This window comes from Cuculus canorus, chromosome 24 (assembly GCF_017976375.1).
Source record: "Cuculus canorus isolate bCucCan1 chromosome 24, bCucCan1.pri, whole genome shotgun sequence".
Lineage (NCBI taxonomy): Eukaryota > Metazoa > Chordata > Aves > Cuculiformes > Cuculidae > Cuculus > Cuculus canorus.
This window is the reverse complement of record NC_071424.1, coordinates 334,568-357,178: the sequence shown is the minus strand read 5'-3', so window position 1 is coordinate 357,178 and position 22,611 is coordinate 334,568. Positions and strand designations below refer to the sequence as shown.

Genomic DNA, 22,611 nt, shown 5'->3' with positions numbered 1-22,611 from the left:
CATCCAACCTGGCCTGGAACCCCTCCAGGGATGGGGCAGCACCACTGCTCTGGGCAACCTGGACCAGGGCCTCCCCACCCTCACAGAAAAACATTTCTCCCCAAGATCTCATCTCAATCTCTCCTCTTTCATCTGAAAACCCTCTCCCTTGTCCTATCCCTGCCATTCCTGATCAAGGGCCCCTCCCCAGCTTTCCTGGAGCCCCTTTCAGTCCCAGAAGCTGCTCTGAGGTCTCCCCAGAGCCTTCTCTTTCACAGGCTGAACAACCCCAACTCTCTCAGCCTGTCCTCAGAGCAGAGATGCTCTGAGCTTACCTGACACAGCCCCTGATCACGCATGCTGTCGAAGTACATCTGGGAATAACTTTAGAGTAATTGGAGAGGTTTTGGGAATCACAGAATAGTTAGAATCATAGAATAGTTGGGGTTGGAAGGGACCTTAAAAATCACCTAGTTCTAAGGAAGGCAAGGGCTGCGCACAAGGAGCTCCTAATGCTGGGACTGCAGGGCAGGCTGGTTTGGTTCTGGTTCTCTTAAGGTTTCTGTTTCATGTCTGCGTAAATAAATTAGTGTTGGTTTTGAAAACTGAGACCTGGAAGTTGTATGATGGGGAGATCTCAGAGGAGCTGCAGGAGCGGTGCCTGGAGCCTCTCGCTGACCCCAAAACGTTTGTGCTGAGGATTAATGCCCTATGTGAGCTGCGAGATAGGTTGGAGCCTGCTCCCTGTAAAGACAAAACCGTCTGCCAGCAGCTGCAGAGGGGCTGGGAGGATGGGTGGTCTGCCCCGCAGTACCTCCCCCAGCTCTGAAATAGGATCAGGGCACTTGAGGAACAGACCTTGTGCCACTTTTGACTTCATAAAGCTGTTTCTGCCTTGAACCAGCATAAGCCACAAGCCATATCCCAGGTAGGGCTGAATAAGGAGGTTCCTCCCCAAACCCATAATGGAAACGGGATTCTTCTCTGTGGTTTGGCTCCTGGCTCACTCTGTGACCTCGCTCACCTCGGGATGCATCACAGCACCCAAGCCTGGGAGTTGCTGTGGTCCTTAATCAGGCAGCGGCTAAGGTTTAGCTCCACAGCTGGGTTCACAGATGGTAATGTGATAAGGGTGGCAACTCCCCGGTCACCCCAGTGTCACTGTAACCTGCCTGGCATAACGTTGACCCTGTTCAACCCCTAAAAATGGGCAAAAAGCCCAGTTTTCAGAAAGCCAAGGCGTAATGTCATCCAGTCGAGCCGTTCTCCGAGCTCCCCTAGGGCTGCAGGCACGGGGGTCCAAGCTCATGCTTGCCTCTGCAGTCCTCAAGATGCATACACGGCACAGGCAGAACAAGAGCTCAACCCACAGTTTGCCACAGTTTGTAGTCAAGCATTTTTCCCACGAAACAGAGGGGTGAACCGGTGCCCAGGACCACGACATCACTCTGCTGCACTGGGGTCCCATCAGATGCTTTCCCGATGCACTCACTAGGATTAACTAGATGTGTTTTTTCCTACAAAATGGTTCAGAGAGTTATAAGAATAGCCTTCCTGAGGCTTCAGGTGAACCGCTTTCGCCAAATCCTGCCAGGGATCTATTAGAGGGAGTCCAGAGGAGGCCACAGAGATGATTTGAGGACTGGAGCACCTCCTGTATGAGGTCAGGCTGAGAGCTGGGCTTGTTCAGCCTGGAGAAGAGAAGACTCTGGGGAGACCTTAGAGCAGCTTCCAGGACTGAAAGGGGCTACAGGAAACCTGGGAGGGGCTCTGGAACAGGGAGGGCAGGGAAAGGACAAAGGAGAAGGATTTTAAGCTGAAAGAGGGGAGATTGAGATGAGACCTTAGGAAGAAATGTTTTGCTGTGAGGGTGGGGTGGCCCTGGCCCAGGGTGCCCAGAGCAGTGGTGGCTGCCCCATCCCTGGAGGGGTTCCAGGCCAGGTTGGATGGGGCTTGGAGCCCCTGATCCAGTGGGAGGTGTCCCTGCCCATGGCAGGGGGTGGAACTGGATGGGCTTTGAGGTCCCTTCTGACCCAAACCATTCCATGGTTCTATGGCTTCACTTCAGCTCAGCAGGGCAAGCCCTTTCCTCCCTACTTTGGGGTCCAGCCCCTTTCTTTCTAACTCCCAGGCCTCTCCTGAACAAGCATCTTTCTCCTTCACAAAGCTTTACAAAGGCACGAGGGCAATTGCCTCCTTCGCAGCCACCCAGACCAGGTGCCTCCCAGACCCCACCTTTCTCCTCAAAAGACATTTAATTGACGGCTAAGAATAAGCAGAGAGAAAATACCCACTGGGAGCTCTGAAAGCGCTGCCGATAGTCATCAGGGTGCCCTACATTCTGCCTCGGCTTGGCTGTGAGATCAGACAGGCAGAATTTGACATTGTTTAAAACTGAACAGGAGAGGGAAGTAACACCACCATAATTACTCACCCCGAGTTAATTGACGGTAATTACACCGAGTAGGCAGTGCAGGAAGCTGTGACGGGCTAGCCCCGAAGAGTCATTCCAAGAGCCATGCGTGGCGCTGGGAGGATGCCCTCTGAACCCCAGCTTGGAGGCGGGGTGACAACCCAGCTCTGAGAGGGTTAACTTGATGGGTTTGGTTGGGATTTTTTTTCTTTCCCTCCCTCCTTGGTTATTTGCAGGGAACAGAGTCTGGGTGGAAGGTCTGAGCTGAGCAAGTGGTTGCTCCGAGGGGGGGAGCTGGGAGTTGGTTGGCACTTCCCGACCTGGGTGCCGTCCCTTCTCTCTGCACCCGAGTGCCCCCACCGCTGTCCCCATGGGGGATGACATTGACTGGCTGGACCTGCCGGGCAGGTGGACCTACGGTGTCTGCAGGGATGGGCGCATCTTCTTTATCAAGTACGGTCCTGCCTGGCAGCTGGCACGGAAGGGGGGCTGCTGCAGGGATGGGGCTTAAGTTGGGGTGCGGGGGTAGCCGGGTGCATGGCTGGGGGGCTGCAGGGCGTGGGGGGCTTAATCTGGGCTGGGAACAAGGGGTAAGCCCTGCTGCAAGCCTCTGCATGTGGCTGCTTTCCTATCACACATGGGCATCCTTCCTTTGCCCCCACTTCTCTCTCCTTGGGAATCACCACTGTCCCAGCCTGATGGATGCTGTTCCCCTCTTTCCCTAAAATCCCATCTTTCCATTCCTTTGGCTGGAAAAGTCAACATGTGTTGCAAAGACCCTTCCCCGGCAATTGGAAGGGGCCCCCTGGACCCGCGTGTGCTGACAGTCCCACTCCTTGTCTTTCATAGTGATGAAACCAAGTCCACGAGCTGGGTGCACCCAGGCACAGGCTATGCCATCCAGAGTGGGCACTTCTCCTGCACCGGTAAGGGGTGATTCCAGGGTCTTGGAATTTGCTCTCTGCCCTCCCTAGACACTGGTCACGATCGGGAGATGTGGACTGAACCCTTCGGAAATGCAAGGAGTCCCGAGAAGCTGAGCCAGTGGGAGCAGCTGGGGAGGGCTGGGAGGCGTTGAATGATGCCCGAGGCGATGTTGCATCCCTCAGGAATGGGGTTTCTATTTGGAGAGGTGTTCTTGGCAGGCCTTTAAGAGTTTCCTTCCACAGAGAGGCTCCCTCTGGTCTCTGGTCCTGATGCTGGTGGAGTGTATGAGAGCTGCCTATGGCATGACACAGCACCTCACAAGTTCATGACCATCCCCTGGCTCCCTGCCCATGTGCTCCTGTCTTCTCCTGTGCTGCCTCCTGCAGAGGGTCTCCTCTTGGTGAAGTGGGGCCTTGGTGTGATACCAAGCACTGCAAGCCATCTGGCTGCAAATCTGTTGGGCTGAAGGATCTGCAACACCCCAGCCTGCAGCAGGGCATGGGCAGGGAGGATAGGGGCTGCGTATGGCAAGGGGGTTGGTCACTGCTTCTGCCCTGTCCTTCCAGGGCTGCCCCGAGGCTGGGAGGTGGACACCACAGTGTACGGCGGCCTCTACTTCATCAAGTAAGTGAGAAGGGGCTGCAGGGAGAAGCTTCTACCTCCTGCTTGCGAGTGCCATTGTACCCTTGGAGGATGCACCTCCCTGGGTTTGTCTCTGCCCAGAGGCAGCCGCTACCAAAATGCTTGCGCAGGCTGCTGTCATCCAGCCTCGTGGAGGACCAGGACAGTGAAAATTTGGCTTGGGAGGTGTTGGAGCACAGCACTTGCTAGGGAATGGGGACAGGGTCCATGCATGTTCGGATCTGCTGGGTGGATTGTGCTGTGACCCTGCTGTGCCTTGTCCCATGCTGCTGTGGACGTGGCTGTGATGGTGCCGTGGTCCCAGCAGCTGAATAAATTGAAGCTCCTGCTGTCTGGAGAGAAAGCAGCATGTTGGGTTTGGTAGACATGTGCGGGGCTGTGTCTCAGAGACTGCTTGGATGCTGTGACGAGTGAGCCCTGCAGATTCGGGCACGGTGAGCTTTAGCAGAGAGCAAAAGCTTGTGCCAGCATAGCACTGAGGCCAGGCTGGAGTTACTCATCTCTGTGTGGCTGTGGCAGTCCCTGTGTATAATTAGCAGGCTCCAAACTCAGCTCTGGGCCATGTTCTGCCCCTGGATCCTGCAATCAGTGCTGCTGCGACAGGTGAATCTTGCCCTTCCCTGTGCAAAAGGGAGCTCCTGTGCTCACTACTTCAGATGCAAATGTCTCTGCTGAGGGCTCTGGGAGCTCGAGTGGTGTGGGCGAGCCAGCCAACCCCCTCCCTGTGTCTTTCCTCAGGGAAAGGTCCCCTGGAGCCTAGTGGAGGCTTCCTCCAGGACCCCACAGCACCCTACCCTTGTGGAAAGGAGCTCAGTGGTGCAAAGGATCCCTGGGGCATGCGCTGCCCAAGGCATGCAGCTGGCTGTGCTTGCTGGTGCAAACCGGTAACTCAGTGAGGATCTGGCCCGAGGCATTGCTCCAAGAGCCCTGGCTCATCCCAGCAGGTTGTTTCCCATTGTCTCTTGTCCCCTCCTTGCCTCCAGTCCAGGAACCGGGACCTTGGTGGGCTGATGTTGGTGTCTAGACAGGCTGAGCTACTGCTGTCACCTTGTGTCACGCAGGGCTCCAGGTCCTGCTGGGTTGGGGTGTTTGAACCAGGATCTTTGAGCCCATCCCTATCTGGCACAGACCGAGATTTCTAGGTGTGCTCAGACAGCAGTAAACCCGGTGAGAGCAAAGATCTCAAGGTGGGCCGAGAGCTAGAGGAAAGAACCTGGATTATCCAGTCTAATCTGTCGTGCAGAGCCAAGGTGTCCTTGAATCAGCCCCGGGTTTGAGTCGTGCAGCCACAAACGTGGCTGGCAGTGGGGCTTGCTGGGTGAGGGCTGCGGTAGTGAACCTCCCGATCAGGTTCGAGCTGCATGCCTGGAGCACGACTGCAATGTTTCTCCGTCACAGGAGCCGTCTGCCCCCGCCGTCGCCACCACTGTGTGCTCAACGTGTTCCCTGTGCCTGTGATTCCCTGGGCTGGAAACGCCACAGTGGGGTGGGAGCAGGTCTGTGCTGGAGTTGGGGTCTCCGAGTGGGAGCTGCTCCCTTTAGCCCTGTTGTGTCAGGCTGCACTGGCTCCTGCCTTTGCGACAGCACCCACAAGGTGGCATTGAGGCTGGCGCAGCGATGCATGCCCTGCACGTTGCTGCACACGTGTGCAGGGCCCAGCTGCAGAGAAGGAACCGCTGGCTGCATGCGATGCTGGGCATCCTCCTGCCTGTGCTGACCCCAGGGTGTGGGAGGGCAGAACCCAGCCCTATGGTCTGCCTGGGTGCTGCCAGAAAAGGGCTCTTTTCCACCCTGTTCCTGCCTGCAGAAGAAAAGGCCCTCCTGTGTCTGCAGCCTCGGGCTGAGATGCAGCTGGGAGCAGATGCAGCAGCACCACAGATCTTGCGTCTGTGCAGGGGGGTCGAGAACAACAACCGGTCCCCAACCTGGCTGGGATGCATGTGTGGCTGGAGCTAGGGGCTGCCTGGCTGTGCTGCCCTGAAAGCAGCACAGCTTCCCGTTCCTCATGGTTTTCCCAGGCTGGTTTTCATTTCTTGGGGTTCTCCTGGGCAGCAGGAGGGTGCAGAGTCACCCCAGTCCCCACTGAATGGCTGGGGACAGTGACCTCAGGGAAAGGATACTTCAACAGCATTGGGGGTGCAGGGGTCCCTCTGCCCTGGGCTGGCAGGGAGGGAGGATCTTGCCCAGGGCTGCGGGGGAAGGAAGGGGGAGCATCCAGTGAAAGCCACCCCCTCCACAGCCCCTAATGCCATGTGGCTAATGGGGGGATTATAGGATCAGGGGCAGCCGCCGGCTTTCCTTTCATGGGGAAACCATGTCTCTCCTATACCAGCTCAACTGTGAAGGATGAAGGATCCCTGTGTGCGACAGGGTCTGAGCCTCTGGCTGCGCAGGCGAGGTCCTGGGTGTGATGCCTGCTAGCTTGGACAGCCAGAAGTAGGGCAGTGCCATAGATTAGGGCACGGTGCCATTGCTGTAGGGCTGGAAATTGCGGCTCCCCAGCACCTTTGCAAGCACCCAACTCTACAGCCTGGGGTCATCCTGCCACGGGGCTAAGGCTAGAGGCCTGAGCAGGGCTAGGGAAAGGTCCTGCCATCCCTGTCTGACCCATTACTGGCTCTCAGCATGGCCTGGGGGATGGAGTGATGGCCTTTGTGCTCCAGAGATCAAGCTGTGGTTGTGGAGTTGTTTTGCTGCCCATCTTCTGTGTGCTGCATCCTCCCTGCAGGCAGGGAGACTGGGGTGCAGAGCCTGGGCTTGCTGCCTGACCCCCTGCAGTGGGTCCCATGGGCCTGGCTGGGAACTGATGGGCTCCTCTGCCCAGAGAGATGTGGGATGCAGTGAAAAGTGTGGTCTGGGCTGTCCTCTGATGCTGAGATGCAAGGGGGGAGCACAAATCACTACTGCAACCCCGAAGGGCTGCAGGGGGAGGGCAGTGCAGTTGCAGCTCCCCCAGGTGATGCAGGGGGGATGCAGGTTGGCAGCGTGGTCCAGGCTGCTCCCCTGGGGATGCAGAATGTGTGCAGGAAGGGCAGTTGTGGTGTCTCCTCCATCCCCCAAGTGGTGAGGGGAGTGGGGTGGGGGAGCAGCATGGTCGCGGGTCCCCAGAGTGATGCACGGGACAGCAATGTGGTTACGGGTCCCCCCAAAAGACGCAGAGGGAGGCAGCATAGCCGCAGGTCCCCCAGGTGATGCAGGGGGATGCAGGATCTGTGTGTGTCCCCCGTCCTCCAAGTGATGCGGGGGGGGGCGGTGCTGTGCCCCGAGGGGACAGGCCGGGGGATGGCGGGGCGGGGGCGGTGGGAGCGGCCCCCCCGCCGTGCTCGGTGCCAGCTCGGCATCACGTGCAGCTCGGCAGCCCCCGAGCATGCCCAGCTCCGGCTCCGGCTCCAGCTCGGGATGCGGCTCCGGCTCCGGCTGGGACTGGCCCGGAGGATGCTGAGCCCGTAGGCAGCGGGGGGGGTTCGGTCGCTGCCCTCCCCGCACGGTGAGTGCTCGCACCGCGGCTCCCTTCCTCCTCCTCCTCCTCCTCGCGGCAGAACATCCTCTCATCGGGGACGTGTGCTGGGGAGGGGGGAGCTGTGCAGGGGTGCTGTCTTAGGGAAGGAGGGGGAGACACCTGTGCTGCAGCCGGGGGGGTCCCAGCTCCTGCAGGCTGTCCTAAATGCACCTCATGGACAAAGCAGGGTGCCCTGAGTGCACCCATGGCCAAAGTGGGGTGCACTGCAGAGCCAGCACCTCCCAGCTGCCTGAGGGGCCGGGGACCAGGCTCCCCCTGCACCCCTTGCTCCTCCTGCTGTGCTTTTGGTGAAATATGGGGACCCCTGAGGTGTCCCCACAGTGTTTTCGTGTGCTGGGTAGTGTCCCCGGACCCCCAAGCTGTCTGTGCAGCGCGCTTGTGTGCTGGGTTGTGTACGTGGACCCTGCAGCTGCGGGCTGGGGTCCCCCAGGCTGGGACTCAGCTGAACCAAGGCTTTGGGAGAGACACAGCTTTTGGACTCATGGCTCAGCACCCCCAAACCCTCGTAATGGGGATGAGGAGCTTGCATGGCCCAGATCCTCCGAGTTCTGCGTGTTGGGGCTGGTCCCCACGGCCGGGTGCTTTGCTGAGGTTGCAGCGAGGATGGGCTGTGATGGATGGAGCCCAAGATGTCTATGTCTGACGCTTCCCAGGGATTTGAGCGCTTCCCTGGCTTTGCAGCTCCTGCCTGCTTGCTAGCAGAGAGCCAGCCTCCCCCTCCTTGGCAGAGAGCAAGAGTGAAGGATGCAAAGCTGCCTGCGAGATGCTGGGCTTGCTTGGCCCCCTCTGCATCGAGGTGGCTGGTGGTGCTGGAGACGATGCACGAGCCACAGCCGCTACCCCGAGCAGTCAATTGCAGCTTTGTTGTGCCGCTGTTAGATCTGAAGGCACAGGGTCTGATTCATCACATGATGGGGAATATTAAATACGCCACAAGTCAATTAAACCCCAGCGGAAGGGGCTGGATTGGCCACCCCAGGCCATCCTCCCTTGGGAACTGGTGAGGCCCCAGCTCCGGTCGCGGTGCCCCTCTGTAGAGGGAGGGACAGCCCTTCCATCTCCCCTTTGCAGGGTCTTTGCCATCCCCCGTGGGCTGTGCTGTGGCGTGGGAGGGCTGAGTTCCGTGTGCACAGTTCGATCCGTATCGCCTGGCCCTGCCGTTCCACCCATGACGTGTGCCGCGGTCTCTTGGGTGCTGGGGGCCGGCTCCCCACTCCAGATGGCTGCTGGAGCCCTGGGTAATCCCTCCATGTGAGGAGGCAGGAGGGAAGCTGTGGTGGGAAGGGAGTGCGTGGCCATCCTGGGGTGTGCACAGTGCAGATAGGCTTGCCAGGGACCGAGCACGGAGGGAACCAGGGTGGCATTATCTGCAGGAGACATCCTTCCAGGCAGGCAATGCTGTTTGCGGTGCTGCGTGCTGGCTCTGCAGTCAGGAATCAGCAGCACCCGTTGGTTTCTCCCACTTCTTCACGTCAAGAGCGTCTGCATCCCGCTGTGCATCCACAAAGCTGAGCGCAGGGTAGGAGCGGGGACTGCTCCCCGCACCATTGCTCTCAGTAGGGCTTATCCTGTGGTGCACAGCCACACACACGCGTGTGCACACACACTGGGCTGTGTATATGCACGCAGCCACTCTGATTCCTTCCCCTGAACCCCACTGGCATTTTACTTGGAGGAAGGAGAGCTCACATCCTGCTCAGATCTGCCCCTTCTCTCTACCAGGAGAGGACGGGGCTTCTCAGTGTGGTCCTGAGCCTCCTTCCCTCCTCCGGATTCCAGGAGCTGAGGCTGGGGGATGCCTGGCTCCGTCACCCCCCCAGAACCAGAGCTGGGATTAGGATATCCAGAGAGGGGATGTCCGAGGCATTAAAATTCTTGAGCGTCTGCTAAAAATCACATGGCGAGCACAAAGCCTGTCCCCTCTGGCTGCAGCCTGCCTAGGTGGTGCAGCCCAGCACCCCATCCCCACTGCACTGGGCCAACAGCACCATCCTGGCTCCCAGAACCCCATCACCCTGCTTGCATCCCTGGCGGTCCCAGTCCCCTTGGGGAGTGAAGCTATGGCAAGGGGTCCTTGCTGTCCTGAGCAAGGGTACCCATGATGGGGCAGCTCGCCGCCTGGGTTTGGGCTTGCCAGGGCTGGCACTGGTCTTGCTAGAATCCGTGTTTTCCTCCTGAGTTCCCATAGAAACCATCAGGAGCAGCTGCTGGGCTGGCAGAGATGAGGAGGGACGGGCAGGAGCAGGCAGGAGGGTGAGCTCCATGCCTGGCACTGCTGGGATGAAGTGGCTGCGTCGAGTAGTGATTGCAGTGAGGGTACCAGCGGCCGTGCCCCTCTGCCTCCTGCCCACCATGGAGAAGATACTTCAGCGTCACCCTGTGTGCCAGCCGCGGCTCGCTGGGCGTGCACGCGTGCACATGTGTGTGCAGACCCACACACGCCGCTGCTCTGCAGCCAGGCCTGGCACCATTGAACACAAATATCAACCTGGACAAGCAGTGTGGGGCTTAATCCCCTGAACCCTTAGCAGCTCGCAAAGGTTTGGGTTGTTTTTTGCTCCATCTGTGCCCCTGTGAGGCAGCTGGGCTGGGGATTTCTCCAGTCTTTGCTCACTGGAGGGGAAAGCACAGCTCCTTAGCTGCTCCTCTCTCTCTCAAGCATTTGTAGTAGCATCCCCCTCTTCTGTTTTCCTTCGCTTGAAACATGATAAGCCGCAGCAGGCAGAAATAGTACATTGAGGAATGTGCCGTCTCCTCTTTAGCCTCATTTTTTTCCTGGGATCTGGCAGCCCTGCACCCACCTGGGGAAGCCCTGCTCCGGCCTCAGCCCCTTCCCACCGCCCCACAGGCACCACCACAGAGTGGGAAGTCGAGTGCCTTGTGCCCTGCCAGCCCTGCTCTGCAAAACCACTCCCGAGTTCATGTATTGCTGTGGAGCATCCCCTGGCATGGGATGATGGGCTGATGAGGCAGCGGTGACCTGCAGGGAAAAGGGAGGGGGCACGCATTTTCTGACAATCCCCTGTGTGCCTCTTCCAGCATCCGTAGCTGGAAAATACCCTGGGAATGGGTTGTTTCTTTGAAGGCAGGTTGGGTCCTGCTGGTTTCCAGAGTGGTTCTGGTTTTATTTTACTTTTCACTCCACGGCAGAGCCCGGCGAGGGCTCCCTGGGCTGCAGGGCGAGGTTGCTTGGGCTGTGGTATGCAGGGAATCAGGTTAGATGATCGCAGTGGCCGCTTGTGCCCTTAATCTGTGAATTCACTAAAGCTCTTTAATAAAGATTCAAAGTCACCAACTTCTCAATTAAGGGATGAGACAGCTCTTGATCCATGTTTCTGGGTCAGCTGGAGAAAGGCCATTTAAGACCTGGGTGACTGCTTTCCTTTGATGTTCCTAAAGGAGACAACTTTCAAATAAACACCTAGCTGTGCAGGGGGAGGTGTGGCTTGGACATCTTCGAGGCAGGACCCGCAGCCTGGAGTCCAACCCTGGCTGCTCAGAAGTCACAGGCTGAGCTTGGCAGAAAGTTTCCCTTCCTCTCCCTGTGGGAGCTTGGGTGCTCCCTGCTGCGTGGTGCTGGGTGATGTCCTGCTCCTCTGGGATGCTCTGGGCAGTGTCACCAGGCTCACAAGGTCCTTCCTGCTCCCATGCAGGGCATGGCATCCTCGTAGGCTCTCCTGGAGCAGCTGAGGGAGGAGGGTTGGACCCTCCTGGGCTCGGCACCTGGGCCACCAGCTCCTCGGTGCATGCCCATGGGTGGTCTGCACCCTGCCAGGACCCCCAGCTCTCTAGGGTGCTTCTAACCCTCTGTTTACCTCAACAACAGTCGTTTGCATGAGTGTTAATTGCAGGAGCTGGCAAAGCACTAATTAGGAGATAATGAGATGGCTTTTGTGTGTGCCTGGCATCCTGTCATAAACACCCTGCGCTGTGCTGATCCCCCTGCCTGTGCTGGTCCCCCTGCACCGTGTCCATCTCCCTGCCTGCCCTGCTGCTCCAGTCTGGCAGATCGGGGCAGTTCAGGGTTTTCTTTCACCACCCCGGGTCTCAAAACAGCCGCTAGATGCTCCTCTCATTATTTAAAGCAGAGTTGTCATCCCTGCTCTGCAGGACTCGGGTGGCAGCTCAGCTGCTCTGAGCCCCCAAGTCCCACTGGTAATTACGTGGCCGCCCTTTCCAGTGCAGCCCTTTGTTCTCAGAGCAAGGAAGCAGGATCCGGCCGACGCGGGGCTCAGGCTGTCCTCTCCGCTGTCACCATCTCCTCTCTCCAGGTACAATCCCTCCCCATCCTCATAGTGTCCCCAGCTCCTGGGGGACTGGGAACAGGGGTTGGTTTTGTCCCTACGGCTTTCTCAGTGACTGAGCAGAGAGCATCCTCCCGCATCCTGCTCCGGCACCCATCTTCCTCCCACTGCTGCTGCTGACAGGGCTGTGCGTGCAGCGAGAGGCTGTTGTTCCTCTCTGCCTGCCTGCCGTTGCCGAGAACTTGGAGCCAGAGCTCTCCTCCAAGGCTTCTTTATGTAACCGCCACCAGCAGAGCAGCCACTCCAGCGCTGGTGCTGCCAGGGCCTGGAGCATTGGGTGAGGGTCACTTGGCACCGCGTTGGAAATAAGTGCATGGCTACCTACTGCGGGTACCGGCACTGGCATCACCCGTATTGGGGTGCAGCTGGCAGGTGTTGCTCCTGTTCCAGAGACCCGGAGGATGATGTGCTGTGGGTCGAGCTCCCGTCTGTGGTTGGTACCTGGTAGGACAGCCAAGACCAGTCTGGCAGTGCCAGCTGCCTCCCAGCCCTGCTCAGCCGGTTCTGCATGAGCTGGCGCAGCGAGCATCACACTCACCATGTCCCAGAGCATCGGCTTGAGCGGCAGAGCTGTTGCTCACCTGGGTGATGCAGTGGGTGCTGGGCTCAGCATCCTTCCTGGTGTGCTCAGTGGGGACCGTGCTCAGTGGCAGGTGAGGATGGGGTTTATGTGCACGCTGGGCATCCCAGACTTGAGGGGGAAATCGCAAACTCCATCCCACTGGCATTGCTCGCAGCAGCCGTGCACCCCACGCTCCTGGCTGGGCACCCAAGCGGGTTTGGAGGAGCCTGGCCAGGGTGGGAGGTCCAGATCCCTCCACGATGCGTGCTGAGCTGCAGCTGGTGGGTGGGAGGTGCGGTGCCTGTGCTCTGGTGGGCGAGGGCTAATTACAGCCCAGAGCTGGTGGATTCAAAGCTGGGGCTGGTGAGGGCGAGCCTGGCTGTGGCTCGGCATGGGCTCAGCCTGGTTGTTCATTCATGCCAGTGGCTCAGCCTGACCACCCCTCCTGTCCCTCTGCGGTTACGGTCTGTGAATCTTCCTGGCTTTGCAGGGATTCACTTCCAGCAGTGGAAAATCCTCAGGTGGTTTGGCAGTGGAGGGGTTGTGGCTTTTTGTGCTTCTCGGGGCCCAGCGGATGGGTGCAGGATGAGGCCAGGGTGCGTAGGGCAGCAGAACAAGGCTGCCCGTTTCCAGCCATGCTGGAGAGAGCAGCTCTTGCAGCTTTAGCATCCTTGACCCGCTGTGAGGGCAGCTGGAGGCTCCTGCTCTCTCTTTTCACCCCTACTCTCGCAGTCTCTGGAGTAGCCATTGCTTGTCACTTGTCCTTACGTCCCCCTGTACAGCTGTCCTTGGGGCTGGGACCTCAGCAGCCCTGGTGGGGGGCTCAGCTCTGCCCCTTCTTGCAGGGGATGCTTGGGGGGCAGGAGGTCCCTCAAAGCCCCAGCCCCCGGCCATCTGCTTGATGCACTGAAACTAATTTTCCAGCCTTTATTCTTCCAGAGATTTTGATTGCACCCTCAGGGCTCAGAAAGCAAAAGCAGGAGATACAAATCTGCTGGTTTTGCCTGTGTCTGATTATAATAAAGCCAATTGTGTGGTGCCAGCTTGGCAAGTCCAGGGGATGCCAGGCTGGGGCAGGGTGGGCTGGGCTTTGCCGTCGTCCCGGAGCTGCTGTGTGAGCGTGGGGTTCCTCCTGCCTCTGTTTTGTTAAAATACATGTTTTGTGAATGTGTAAACGCAGTGACCTTTCGCGGGGGCCACTTGGAGCTCCGATTCTGGCTGCCGGCTGCTCTCCTGCTTGTCAGGGAGATGAGAGTTTCAAGAGCTGTATGCAAACTCCAGGGCCTCTGGGCTCCACCATTCAGTTGCAATCGTGGTGATGAGTTCCCTGAGGGGAGGAAAGAGCTCGTTTCTGTTTCTCCCTATGTGCCAGGAGATGCCAGGCCCTTCTTCAGCCATCAGCGCTGCTGCTTCACATCCTGTCCCCATCCTCCTTGTTAGATGCAATCTGTTATTGCTGTGACCTTGTCCCCCACTGCTGTCACAGGAGGTTTTGGTGGCAAAATGTCCCCTCTGTTCCCAAGAGACGCTGGCAGCCAGGATGGGCTCATGGAGCTGTGGGGGAACAGGGCAGAGCGCTGGGTGACGGTGATGGGGGTCCAGCTCCTGCCTGTGATCACCAGACCTGCATGTTCCTAGTGAGTTATCTCCTTCCCTAGTGTCATTGGGCATGGTCATAGGGCTGGTGGCCGCTCCAGGCTGCAGACAGGCTTGTGCTAGCACTCCACAGATAAGGGTTGTGCTGGCAGGGAGCTGGCAGGAATGTTATTTATGTGGTTAAAATTCACCTGCTGTTAGGAGCCATCCTGGGCACAGGCTCACAGGGGCCTTGTGGTGGCTGAGAGCAGGGCTGCCCTGTCCCTGAGGTGGCAGGGTGGCTCTGGTCCAGGTGCCACCATAGCCCCGGACCTGCTGGGAGCAGGCTCATGGGGCTGCTCTGACTCCCATAAGGATGCTTGTGGGTCTGGACCCCCAACTCTTGGCATGGATCCCCAGCTCTTGGAGTGAAGCCCCAGCTCTTTGTGCAGTCCCCCAACTCCTCGCATGGACCCCCAGCTCCAGGTGTGGACCCCGAACTCCCATCCCAGTGGGACCAAGACTCAGCACCAGCATCTCACTGCTGGCTTGAGGCAAGGGAAGGGCAGGAGGATGGGGCTGGTGGAATGGAGATGCTCCTTGCTGAAGCAGAGCTCAAGTGTTGGGGCTTTTGGGGTGCAGGGCATGCCGTGGTGGAGGGCAGGGCTGGGTCAGCCCAGCAGAGGGTGTTCCACTGCCTCTGAGGTGCTGCAGGATGGTGGAGAGAAGCTGGGCAGTACAGTGAGGATTCTTCTCCTGAGTAACAAGTGATAGGGTGAGAGGAAATGGCCTTAAGTTGTGCCAGGGGAGGTTTAGATTGGATATTAGGAACAATTTCTTTACTGAAAGAGTGGTAAAGCCCTGGCAGAGGCTGCCCGGGGCAGCGGTGAAGTCTCCATCCCTGGAGGGGTTCAGAAACTGTGTAGCCATGGCACTTGAGGACATGGTTTAGCAAGGATGGTGGTGTTGGGCTGATGGTTGAACTGGTTGAGCTTAGAGGGCTTTTTCCAACCTTAATGATTCTATGATTCAATGATTTAAGCCAGGGCACTCTCTTGGGCTGGGTGCCTCACTCTGACGTGTCATGTCTCCTCTCCTGAGCTCTCCTGAGGCATTGTGGGGAGCGCGTGTGTGCGCCCGTGCACGCGTGCACTCTCTGGCACCCAGCAGTCCCATTTCCTGATCGGGCTTTGGGTGTTACCATCATATAATTAGGCTGTAATTGCTCTGTAATGAGGTAGCACTCCTGTGGTGGGGCTGCACCTCAAAGGGCTTCCCCCGCCCTGGGCTGCTCCCCATGACATCGCACCCTGAGCCTGTCCTGCTCTGGGGTGGATGGGTGACTGCCATGGGGTCAACATGGGATGGAGGCATGTGGAGCCGGATGTCCTGAAAGGGCTGTCTTCTCTGTGCTGGCCCCTCTCCCACTGTGCTCGTTCCATGGCACCTGGCCATGGGCACTGGCCCCACATCCTTCTGAGTGCTAGCGTCCTGCTCCATGGACACCAGGGTGGGTCGGTGCCTGCCATGGGGTCAACGTGGGATGGAGAGATGTGGAGCAGGATGTCCTGAAAGTGGGTCTCCTCTGCGCTTGCCCCCATCCCGCTCTGCTCCTTCCATGGCACTGGGGGCACTGGGAGGTGCCCGCTCCAGCCTGGCAGGCTGCCACAGTGCCCATCAGCGCTGCCTTTCACTCCCTCCTGGCAGCTGTCCCACTGCCTCTGGGGCCCTTTGGGGATTTCCTCTGCCTTGCCCCCGCTCTTCCTTGCTGGCACGGCCACCGCTGGCAAGGTCCAGCTTGCCCTTTGGCTACCGTGCCCTGCTCCTGCATTGCCCACCCCATCCTGGCCCCACATCTCCCCAGTGCCTCTCCGACCCCTTCCTCCCACCCTGCTGGACCATTTACCTCTGGTCCTGCTCAACCTTCCTCATCCCACAGCCAGAATGGAGAGTGCTGGGTATTTATAGCCTGGCACGGATGCTGGGAGGCAAACGTGTGGAGAAGAGGGGTTGTTTTGGTCTTTTTTTTCCCTCAAGTCCTCCTATTTGAAAGGCCAGGCTGCTCTGCCAGAGGTGGGGGTGTACATGCTGGGAATGGGCCAATCCACGCCGTCTCCTCCCTTCGCCGTGCCAGGATGAATTCGGGTGTGAGGGAGAAGGGACTGGATGTGGATGGGCACCAGGGGAGAGACCATCTTATGGGGTGGCCCCAGGAGCTGCTCTCCCTTCCCTGGAGTTTGTTTGCATCCTCCCATCCTGGGATGCAGCATCGCCCTGCAGGGGATGCTCAGCCCTGGTTCTCAGCGCAGGCAAAGGAGAGACAGCAAGGAGGAGGAGGAGGAGAAGTCATCCGAGGAAGGCTCAGGTCTGTGTGTCAGCCCTGGGTGAAGTCCACATGCCCCATGCTTGCATCCTGTGGGTTTGTTTTCCTCGTCGGTGTCTCTTCTTTCGGGTCGGCTGAGCAGCAATGATTAGCAATTCCAGTTTTTATTGCGAGCCTAACACAGTTGGGTTCTGTGCACCTCTTGGGCTGTGTGCATCTCTCTCCCTCCATCCCGCCCCCCCAGCTTTGCTCCCAGGCTTCCCCAGACAAATTGTTTGCTCTGCTGTGTGGTTTGGGGTTTGGTTTTTTTTTTTGTTCCCCTCTCCCCCGAATCCAGTGGATTGTCTGATTTGGAAACAAGAAGCAACTGTTGGAGTTTGAAGCTCATCAAAGTGAGAGGTTGCATACGTGCCATGGGGGGAGACTGCTGGGAGGGTGTTTGGGGGGCGCAAAACTCCTCAGCCTTGGGACACAGTGCTGGAGGAAAGGTTTATGATAGCAGCGAGGCTGCATGGAGCTATATCTTATCACTGGGCTTATCACCAGACATGCTTGTGCTGCAGATAAGCAGGACCTTGGGTTCAGGCGCGGGTTGCTGTGGGGGGAGCGATGATCCGTGTTGTGGTGCTGGGTGGCCAGCAGGGATGCATCGGGGGGGCTGAGTATCCCCACTGAGGGGTGGGGGCACCAATGCAGGGTCCCTTTGCAGCTCAGCTCCTCAACACCTCAGAGCGGGTGCACAAAGCACCCCATCGTGCTCCCACAGATGAGTGGAGAATGCATCTTTCATTGCATGGATGATGCAGAAACTGGAGCTGGGAGCAGTGTGTCAGGTTCAACCCTGTCCCTTCTTCTCTTTAAGCAAAAGAAAGTACAAATACCCCCATTTTTTAGGCCAAGAAAATTACTGTGGGCTCGTTTAGGTGCTTAAGTAGAAGTGGTGGATTCAAAATACCTAAGGAGGAGCCCCCAGTTTCTCTCCTCAATCCCTAAAATGTCAGTCTGTTCCAGCAGGAGCCCTGTACTTTACTGGTGATCTCTGCTCTGTTCCCATTGGATTTATGGTTTGCTGGAAGAAGACAATTTTGGGTGCTGCTGGTCTGTGCCAGAATGCACTGGAGGAGCTGGAGAGCGGAGATGTCCGTGCAGAAGTGCTGCCTGGTGCCAGGGCAGCTTGCAGGGCATGGTGGGTGCTGTCCCAGTGGGGCAGGAGGACCCAAAGAGGGACTGAAGTCCTTCAGGGTGGCCCTGGGAAGGAAATCTCATCCCTCTTGCACCCAGTCAATACAGGCTTTCCAAAGGCAAATTTACTCTTCCAAAGGACCTTTGCAAGATGCTGGGGGTCAGGTGCTGCACAGGGCAGACCCATTGTGGTGGTGCCTGAGCTGGGAAGGGTCCTTGTGCTGTGGTGGCATTTTCGTGGGGGCTCTGGTGGCAGCTTTTGGGGGAATGAATGGCAATGGGTGTCCAGGGAGCTGCAGAGAGGCCGGCTGAGGGTTGATGCCTCTCCTGTTCTTCCTCCCTGCGATCACGCAGGGTGACAAGAGCTGGGGATGCAAGTGGCTGGGGCGATGCCCTGCCCGCGGCCAGGGCCCTGTGCCACCGGCTCGTAAACAGGCTGGGATTGTTTGTGTGCTGCTCGGCAGCACCCGGAGCCACTTGTGCAACCAGGGCGGGGAGCTGGCTCAGAGAACTGTGGGGCTCATTGCACCCCAGATAGAGACTCCTTGGCTGGGTCCAGCCCAGGAGCACAGGGGAACCCATTGCTGTACTCCTACAGAGCTGGCAACCCCCAGATATGGGCTGCCTCTTCTCTGCACCGCGTTCCCCAGAGTGGGGATGCTGCACACAGCTGTGCAATGGAGAGGTCCTCCTGGATGTGTCCGTGGAGACCCTCTCCATGCCACAAAGCGGCTTCACCCTAAGCAGGCAAAGCAGTTTTGAGATTCCCCTTTCCTGTGGGCAACACCTGGGACTGGTCCCACGTCCCTGAGCAGGGCATAACTGCATGGCTCCGCTTGCCCCATGGGTGAAGCAAGCAGCTGTGTGCGCAGCCCAGCCTCACCGATGGTATGTGGCCGCCCCAGTTCTGGGCTGTAGCTGAGCCCAGAGAACTGAGAAAAACAGGGCAGGGGTTTGTCTTCTGGAGTGTTTCCTCCTGCTGGAGGAAACACGGCTGTGGTGGCACTGGTAAGAGGAAGTCCCATGGTGGCACGGTACGACCACGCTCTGGCTATCAGCCACAGTGGCGCTGGTGAGTGGAGGGGCTCAGCTGCGTGAACTGCTGAGCAGCGATGGTGATGAGTGCCCACCACCCCGGGTCATGCATTTGGCATCACTGCCCATCACCACTGAGGGAGGGGGACCAAAATTTCCTGTGACTGCAGGCACTCCATGAGCTGATCCAGCATGGTGCTGAGTCCCTCCAACATGTTTAATGGGGTTAAATGCACTGTTTGCTTTCTTCCTAATGCTGGTTTTAACCCAGGCAGGTGGTGCCCAGATGGTGCCCACCTGTGGGTCCCTGCCCCTTTCCCAGTGCATGGATCCATCTCCTGCTGCCCAGGGAATGCAAATACGTCTGAAACACTACATAAACCAGCATGAGATTGAGATAAACCTGACTGAGATGAGGTCTTAGGAAGAAGTGTTCTCCTGTGAGGGTGGGGAGGCCCTGGCCCAGGTTGCCCAGAGCAGTCGTGGCTGCCCCATTGCTGGAGGTGTTCAAGGCCAGGTTGGATGGGGCTTGGAGCCCCTGATCCGGTGGGAGGTGTCCCTGCCTACGGCATGGGGTGGACCTGGATGGGCTCTAAGGTCCTTACCAACTCAAACCATTCTATGATTCTATGAATCTACGATCACACTTTGCTTTGAGCTGGTGCCAGCGTGTTTAGGGCCAGGACTGGTGGTAGGGGGTTCAGTCCATGGTGCCAGCTGGGCAATGTGGCCGTTCCCAGGGCTGGCGGCTGCCTGGCGTGGCCGGGAGCAGCGGGAGTGGCGTGAGAGCTGGCGCGCACAGGGTGTGTGTGTGTGTGTGCAAGCGCCTGTTTATATAGGAAGGAGCCAACCTGCCGTTTCAGATTTCAGACCTCACTTATCAGCTGATCCGTCCCTGCTGCTGCGCTTGAACGTGGCGGCTCTCAGAGGCGGCTGACGCTTCTCCCCCATCCCCACCATCCCAGGGCTCCTCGCCTTGGCACCAAACCCACCACCCTCCCCGCGGCTGGTGCGGCAAACAGGTAGGCTGAGCCAACCGTGGGCACTCTGTCCTCACAGCCTGGTCCGTGTGACTGAGGGGATGGAGGGTACCAGGGTGGATGGAGGAAGAGCTGCCAAGGACGGAGCAAAGGGGATGGAGATGCTTGGAGGGGTTTGCACTGCAACGGGGCAGCCAGCGAGCTCAGCTTTGCTGGAGGATGGTGGCAGAGTGGGCAAGGGCCGGTGGGGTGGATGGCTGTGAATGTAGCTCTGAATGTCAACACGATGGAGGGAATTACACCGTGCCCACAGGCGGGCATCGCATCCCACTGGGCACAGCGCGGGAAAGCCCGTCTGTGCTCTTGCAGGGGTTAAACTCCTCACAGGGAGCTAAATGGAAGGTGTGGCAGCACGATAAGGCTGGCAGAGCTGGGAGTGGGGCAGAAGCACCCAAGCGTGTACACACAGCTCCGCTTCCACCTGGGATGTGGGGTGGGATCCTGCCCATCCGTCGGTTCATGGCTAGGAGGGGTTGTATTTGTGCTCTGTGCCTTGGGCTGGCTCTGAAGCCTTGGGGAGCTGCAGTCCCTGCTCTGAAGCCTTGGGGAGCTGCAGTCTCTGCACTTCTCTCATCCAGCTGCGGAATAATGCTGTGATCTCCTGGAATCGCTGCTTAAAATCCCTTTTCCTAGGGGAGAGATCCAGCTGTGTCGCCTGCTTCATTCTGTTAAAAGAGTATTTTGAGAAAGGCTTTTTTAAAGCAAAACTCTGCTGTACCCTCTGCTGTACCCTGCTGTACCCTGCCATGCCTCCCTGTGCTTTCCTGGCACCTGGAAAAGCCCTTTCCTTTCCTCCATCTGAGCCACTGCCATCTCACAGAGCAGCCAGGAGAGAGGATGGAGCCAGCACTGAGCAGCGGAGGGTGCTGCAGCCCCTGTGGGGCAGCTGGCAGCAGCATGGGGCTGTTGTAGGTCTTCTTTGGTCTGTAGTACAGGATGGCTGTGGTTTCCCTCCCATCCCTCCCAGTGATCTGTAGGGATGCTCAGGAGATGGGAGTGATCTCCCAACTGCTCTCCAGCACTGTCAGGGTGGTGAGTCCGTAGCTGAGCCTGGTCTTGGCACCATCCTGCTCCTTTCTCTAGTGACGGTAATTGAAGAACTGGGCTCTGGTCTGGAGCGATGCATGGAGCTGATGGCATGTCCTTCACTCCATCCCAGTGCTGCAGGACCACTAATTAAATCTGTGACAAGGAGAGACCTTTAGCAGCTTCCGGAGATGCCCAGCACGGTGCAGAGCTGGGATGCCACTTCTGTGGTTCTTCTGCTCCGAGCTGCTGAGGCAGGGAGACACATGCGGAGGGGGAACACATCTGGGCAAGTCAAGTGCATGGTCTTTTCCACTTACTGGTTTCCTAAGGAGTTGAGGTTTGTGATCACATTCCCTCGTCCCTTCCCCTCATTCCCAGTGACTTCTGGGCCAGAGTGGGCTGGGGCTGCTGGTTTCCACGCATGTGGAATGTCCTTCCCTGACCCAAACCCACAGGAAAGCAGGAACAACCCTGCTGGAGGCAGCTGGCAAAGGGATCTCCCATCTCTCTGGCGCCCAAGTAGTCTTCTTGTGTATCAGCCCATCTCTGCCCTCTGGAAACGCAGCACAAGCCTCTGAGCACAAGCACCGAGCAAACCAGTTCCTTGTGGAGGACAGCTGCCGCGCTTGCGCCCCTCACGTAAACCTGATGCAGCTCCTTGTCCCCCACTGCCTGCGAGCATCCTTGGGGTGACACTGCGGGCGGGTGCGTTGGCGAAGGGCTCATCCAGGCTGCACCTCCCATGGCAAAGGCGTGGCCAAGGGCCCTTACTGGGCTGGGACTGGCCCAGCTCCAGCACCAGCCCCGCTGAGCAACTCCCGTCCCACCAGCTTCCCGGGCACGGCAGTGGATGCAGGGCTGGAGCTGGAGGCTGGGCTGTGGTTGGATCCCAAAGGCTGCATCTCCCCACTGGGGCAAAGGGAGGGCTGGGGCGGCGTTTATTTACGTGATGCTGGAGAAGACGGGGGAACTGGCAACTGGCTTACTTGCAAATGGGATTTCTGGGAAGTGGAAAGCTGGCACACGTTCAGCCTGGAACTGTCCTGATTTCCAATTGGAAACATCCCACGGTGACTAAACTTCATTCAGAGGAAGATCTCGTTCTGCAGAGCCAACGCCATGCTACTGAACTCGCCTGCAGTGTTTGTACCGGTGTGGAGGTGGCTGCGGGGTGGGGGACGAGGAACAGGGCGAGGCTGTTTGGTGGCACATGTCATAGAGTCATGGAATGGGTTGGGTTGGAAGGGACCTTAAAGCCCATCCAGTTCCAACCCCCCTACCATGGGGAAGCACACCTCCGACTGGATCAGGTTTCTCCAAGCCCCATCCAACCTGGCCTCGAACACCTCCAGAGACCAGGCAGGCACAGCTTCTCTGGGCAACCTGGTGCCTCACCACCCTCATTCTGAAGAACTTCTTCCTAATGTCCCTGTCGCTATGCTGGTTTTGCACTCCCAGGAGACTCCGAGGGTCCAGTCTGGGGGGGTATAGAAGGTTTGCTGCTCCCTCTGTTTTTCCACCAGCAAATATCTTGCTTTTCCCCCCACTGTTTCCCCCTGGGGCTGTTGTGGGCACTAATTAGGATGTGGTTGGGAAGCTGGGAATGAACCAGTGATTCACTGGGAAGTTGAGCCCTGCTGCCCCGGCCACAGCCCTGCCCTGCCGGGGTGTGGTGGGATGGAGACTGCAGTCAAATCAGGGCCATCCCATCTGAGGGCAGCGAGGGAATTGCTGCGCCCATCCTGGCGCTGGTGCTAATGGCCAGGTTGAGCGTTTAATGGTCGATGGAGGTGGCTGATGGCTTGATGTGGCAACCGCCTGTAGATAGATGAGCTCTCGGCAGGTATTAATAGGAACTGGCCAGTTTCCAGCCTTACCTGCCTGCTGCAGGCTGTGCTCCAGGATGGCTGTGCTGGAGACAGGAGCTGGCAGAACCCCTGGAGCCATGGGGTGCCTGGCTCTCCAGCACTCACATTCTGGTGTGGAGCTGATGCAAGCTCAGCAGCAGAGTCTGGTGCCTTGGTCAGCTTCGGACCACTGGGCTTTGGTGCAGAGAGCCCTGACACACTGATTTATCTCT

The 22,611-nt window shown here is 58.3% G+C and overlaps 1 protein-coding gene across 6 annotated transcripts in view; it reads left to right on the top strand.

Moving 5' to 3' along the window:
- Positions 1-2,625: 2,625 nt before the first annotated feature.
- PLEKHA6 (pleckstrin homology domain containing A6) overlaps positions 2,626-22,611 on the top strand; it is a 50,647-nt gene continuing 30,661 nt past the window's right edge. Inside the window, exons 1-3 of one of the 6 annotated variants that reach the window (XM_054087236.1) lie at positions 2,626-2,845; positions 3,242-3,318; positions 3,886-3,943. In XM_054087236.1, coding sequence (XP_053943211.1) covers positions 2,763-2,845; positions 3,242-3,318; positions 3,886-3,943 — 218 coding nt within the window. In that variant the 5' untranslated portion in view covers positions 2,626-2,762. Of the gene's footprint in view, positions 2,846-3,241; positions 3,319-3,885; positions 3,944-7,294; positions 7,449-19,308; positions 19,485-22,611 lie in introns of those variants that run through there. The other 5 variants (XM_054087239.1, XM_054087253.1, XM_054087251.1 and 2 more) reach the window with 5 other exon arrangements.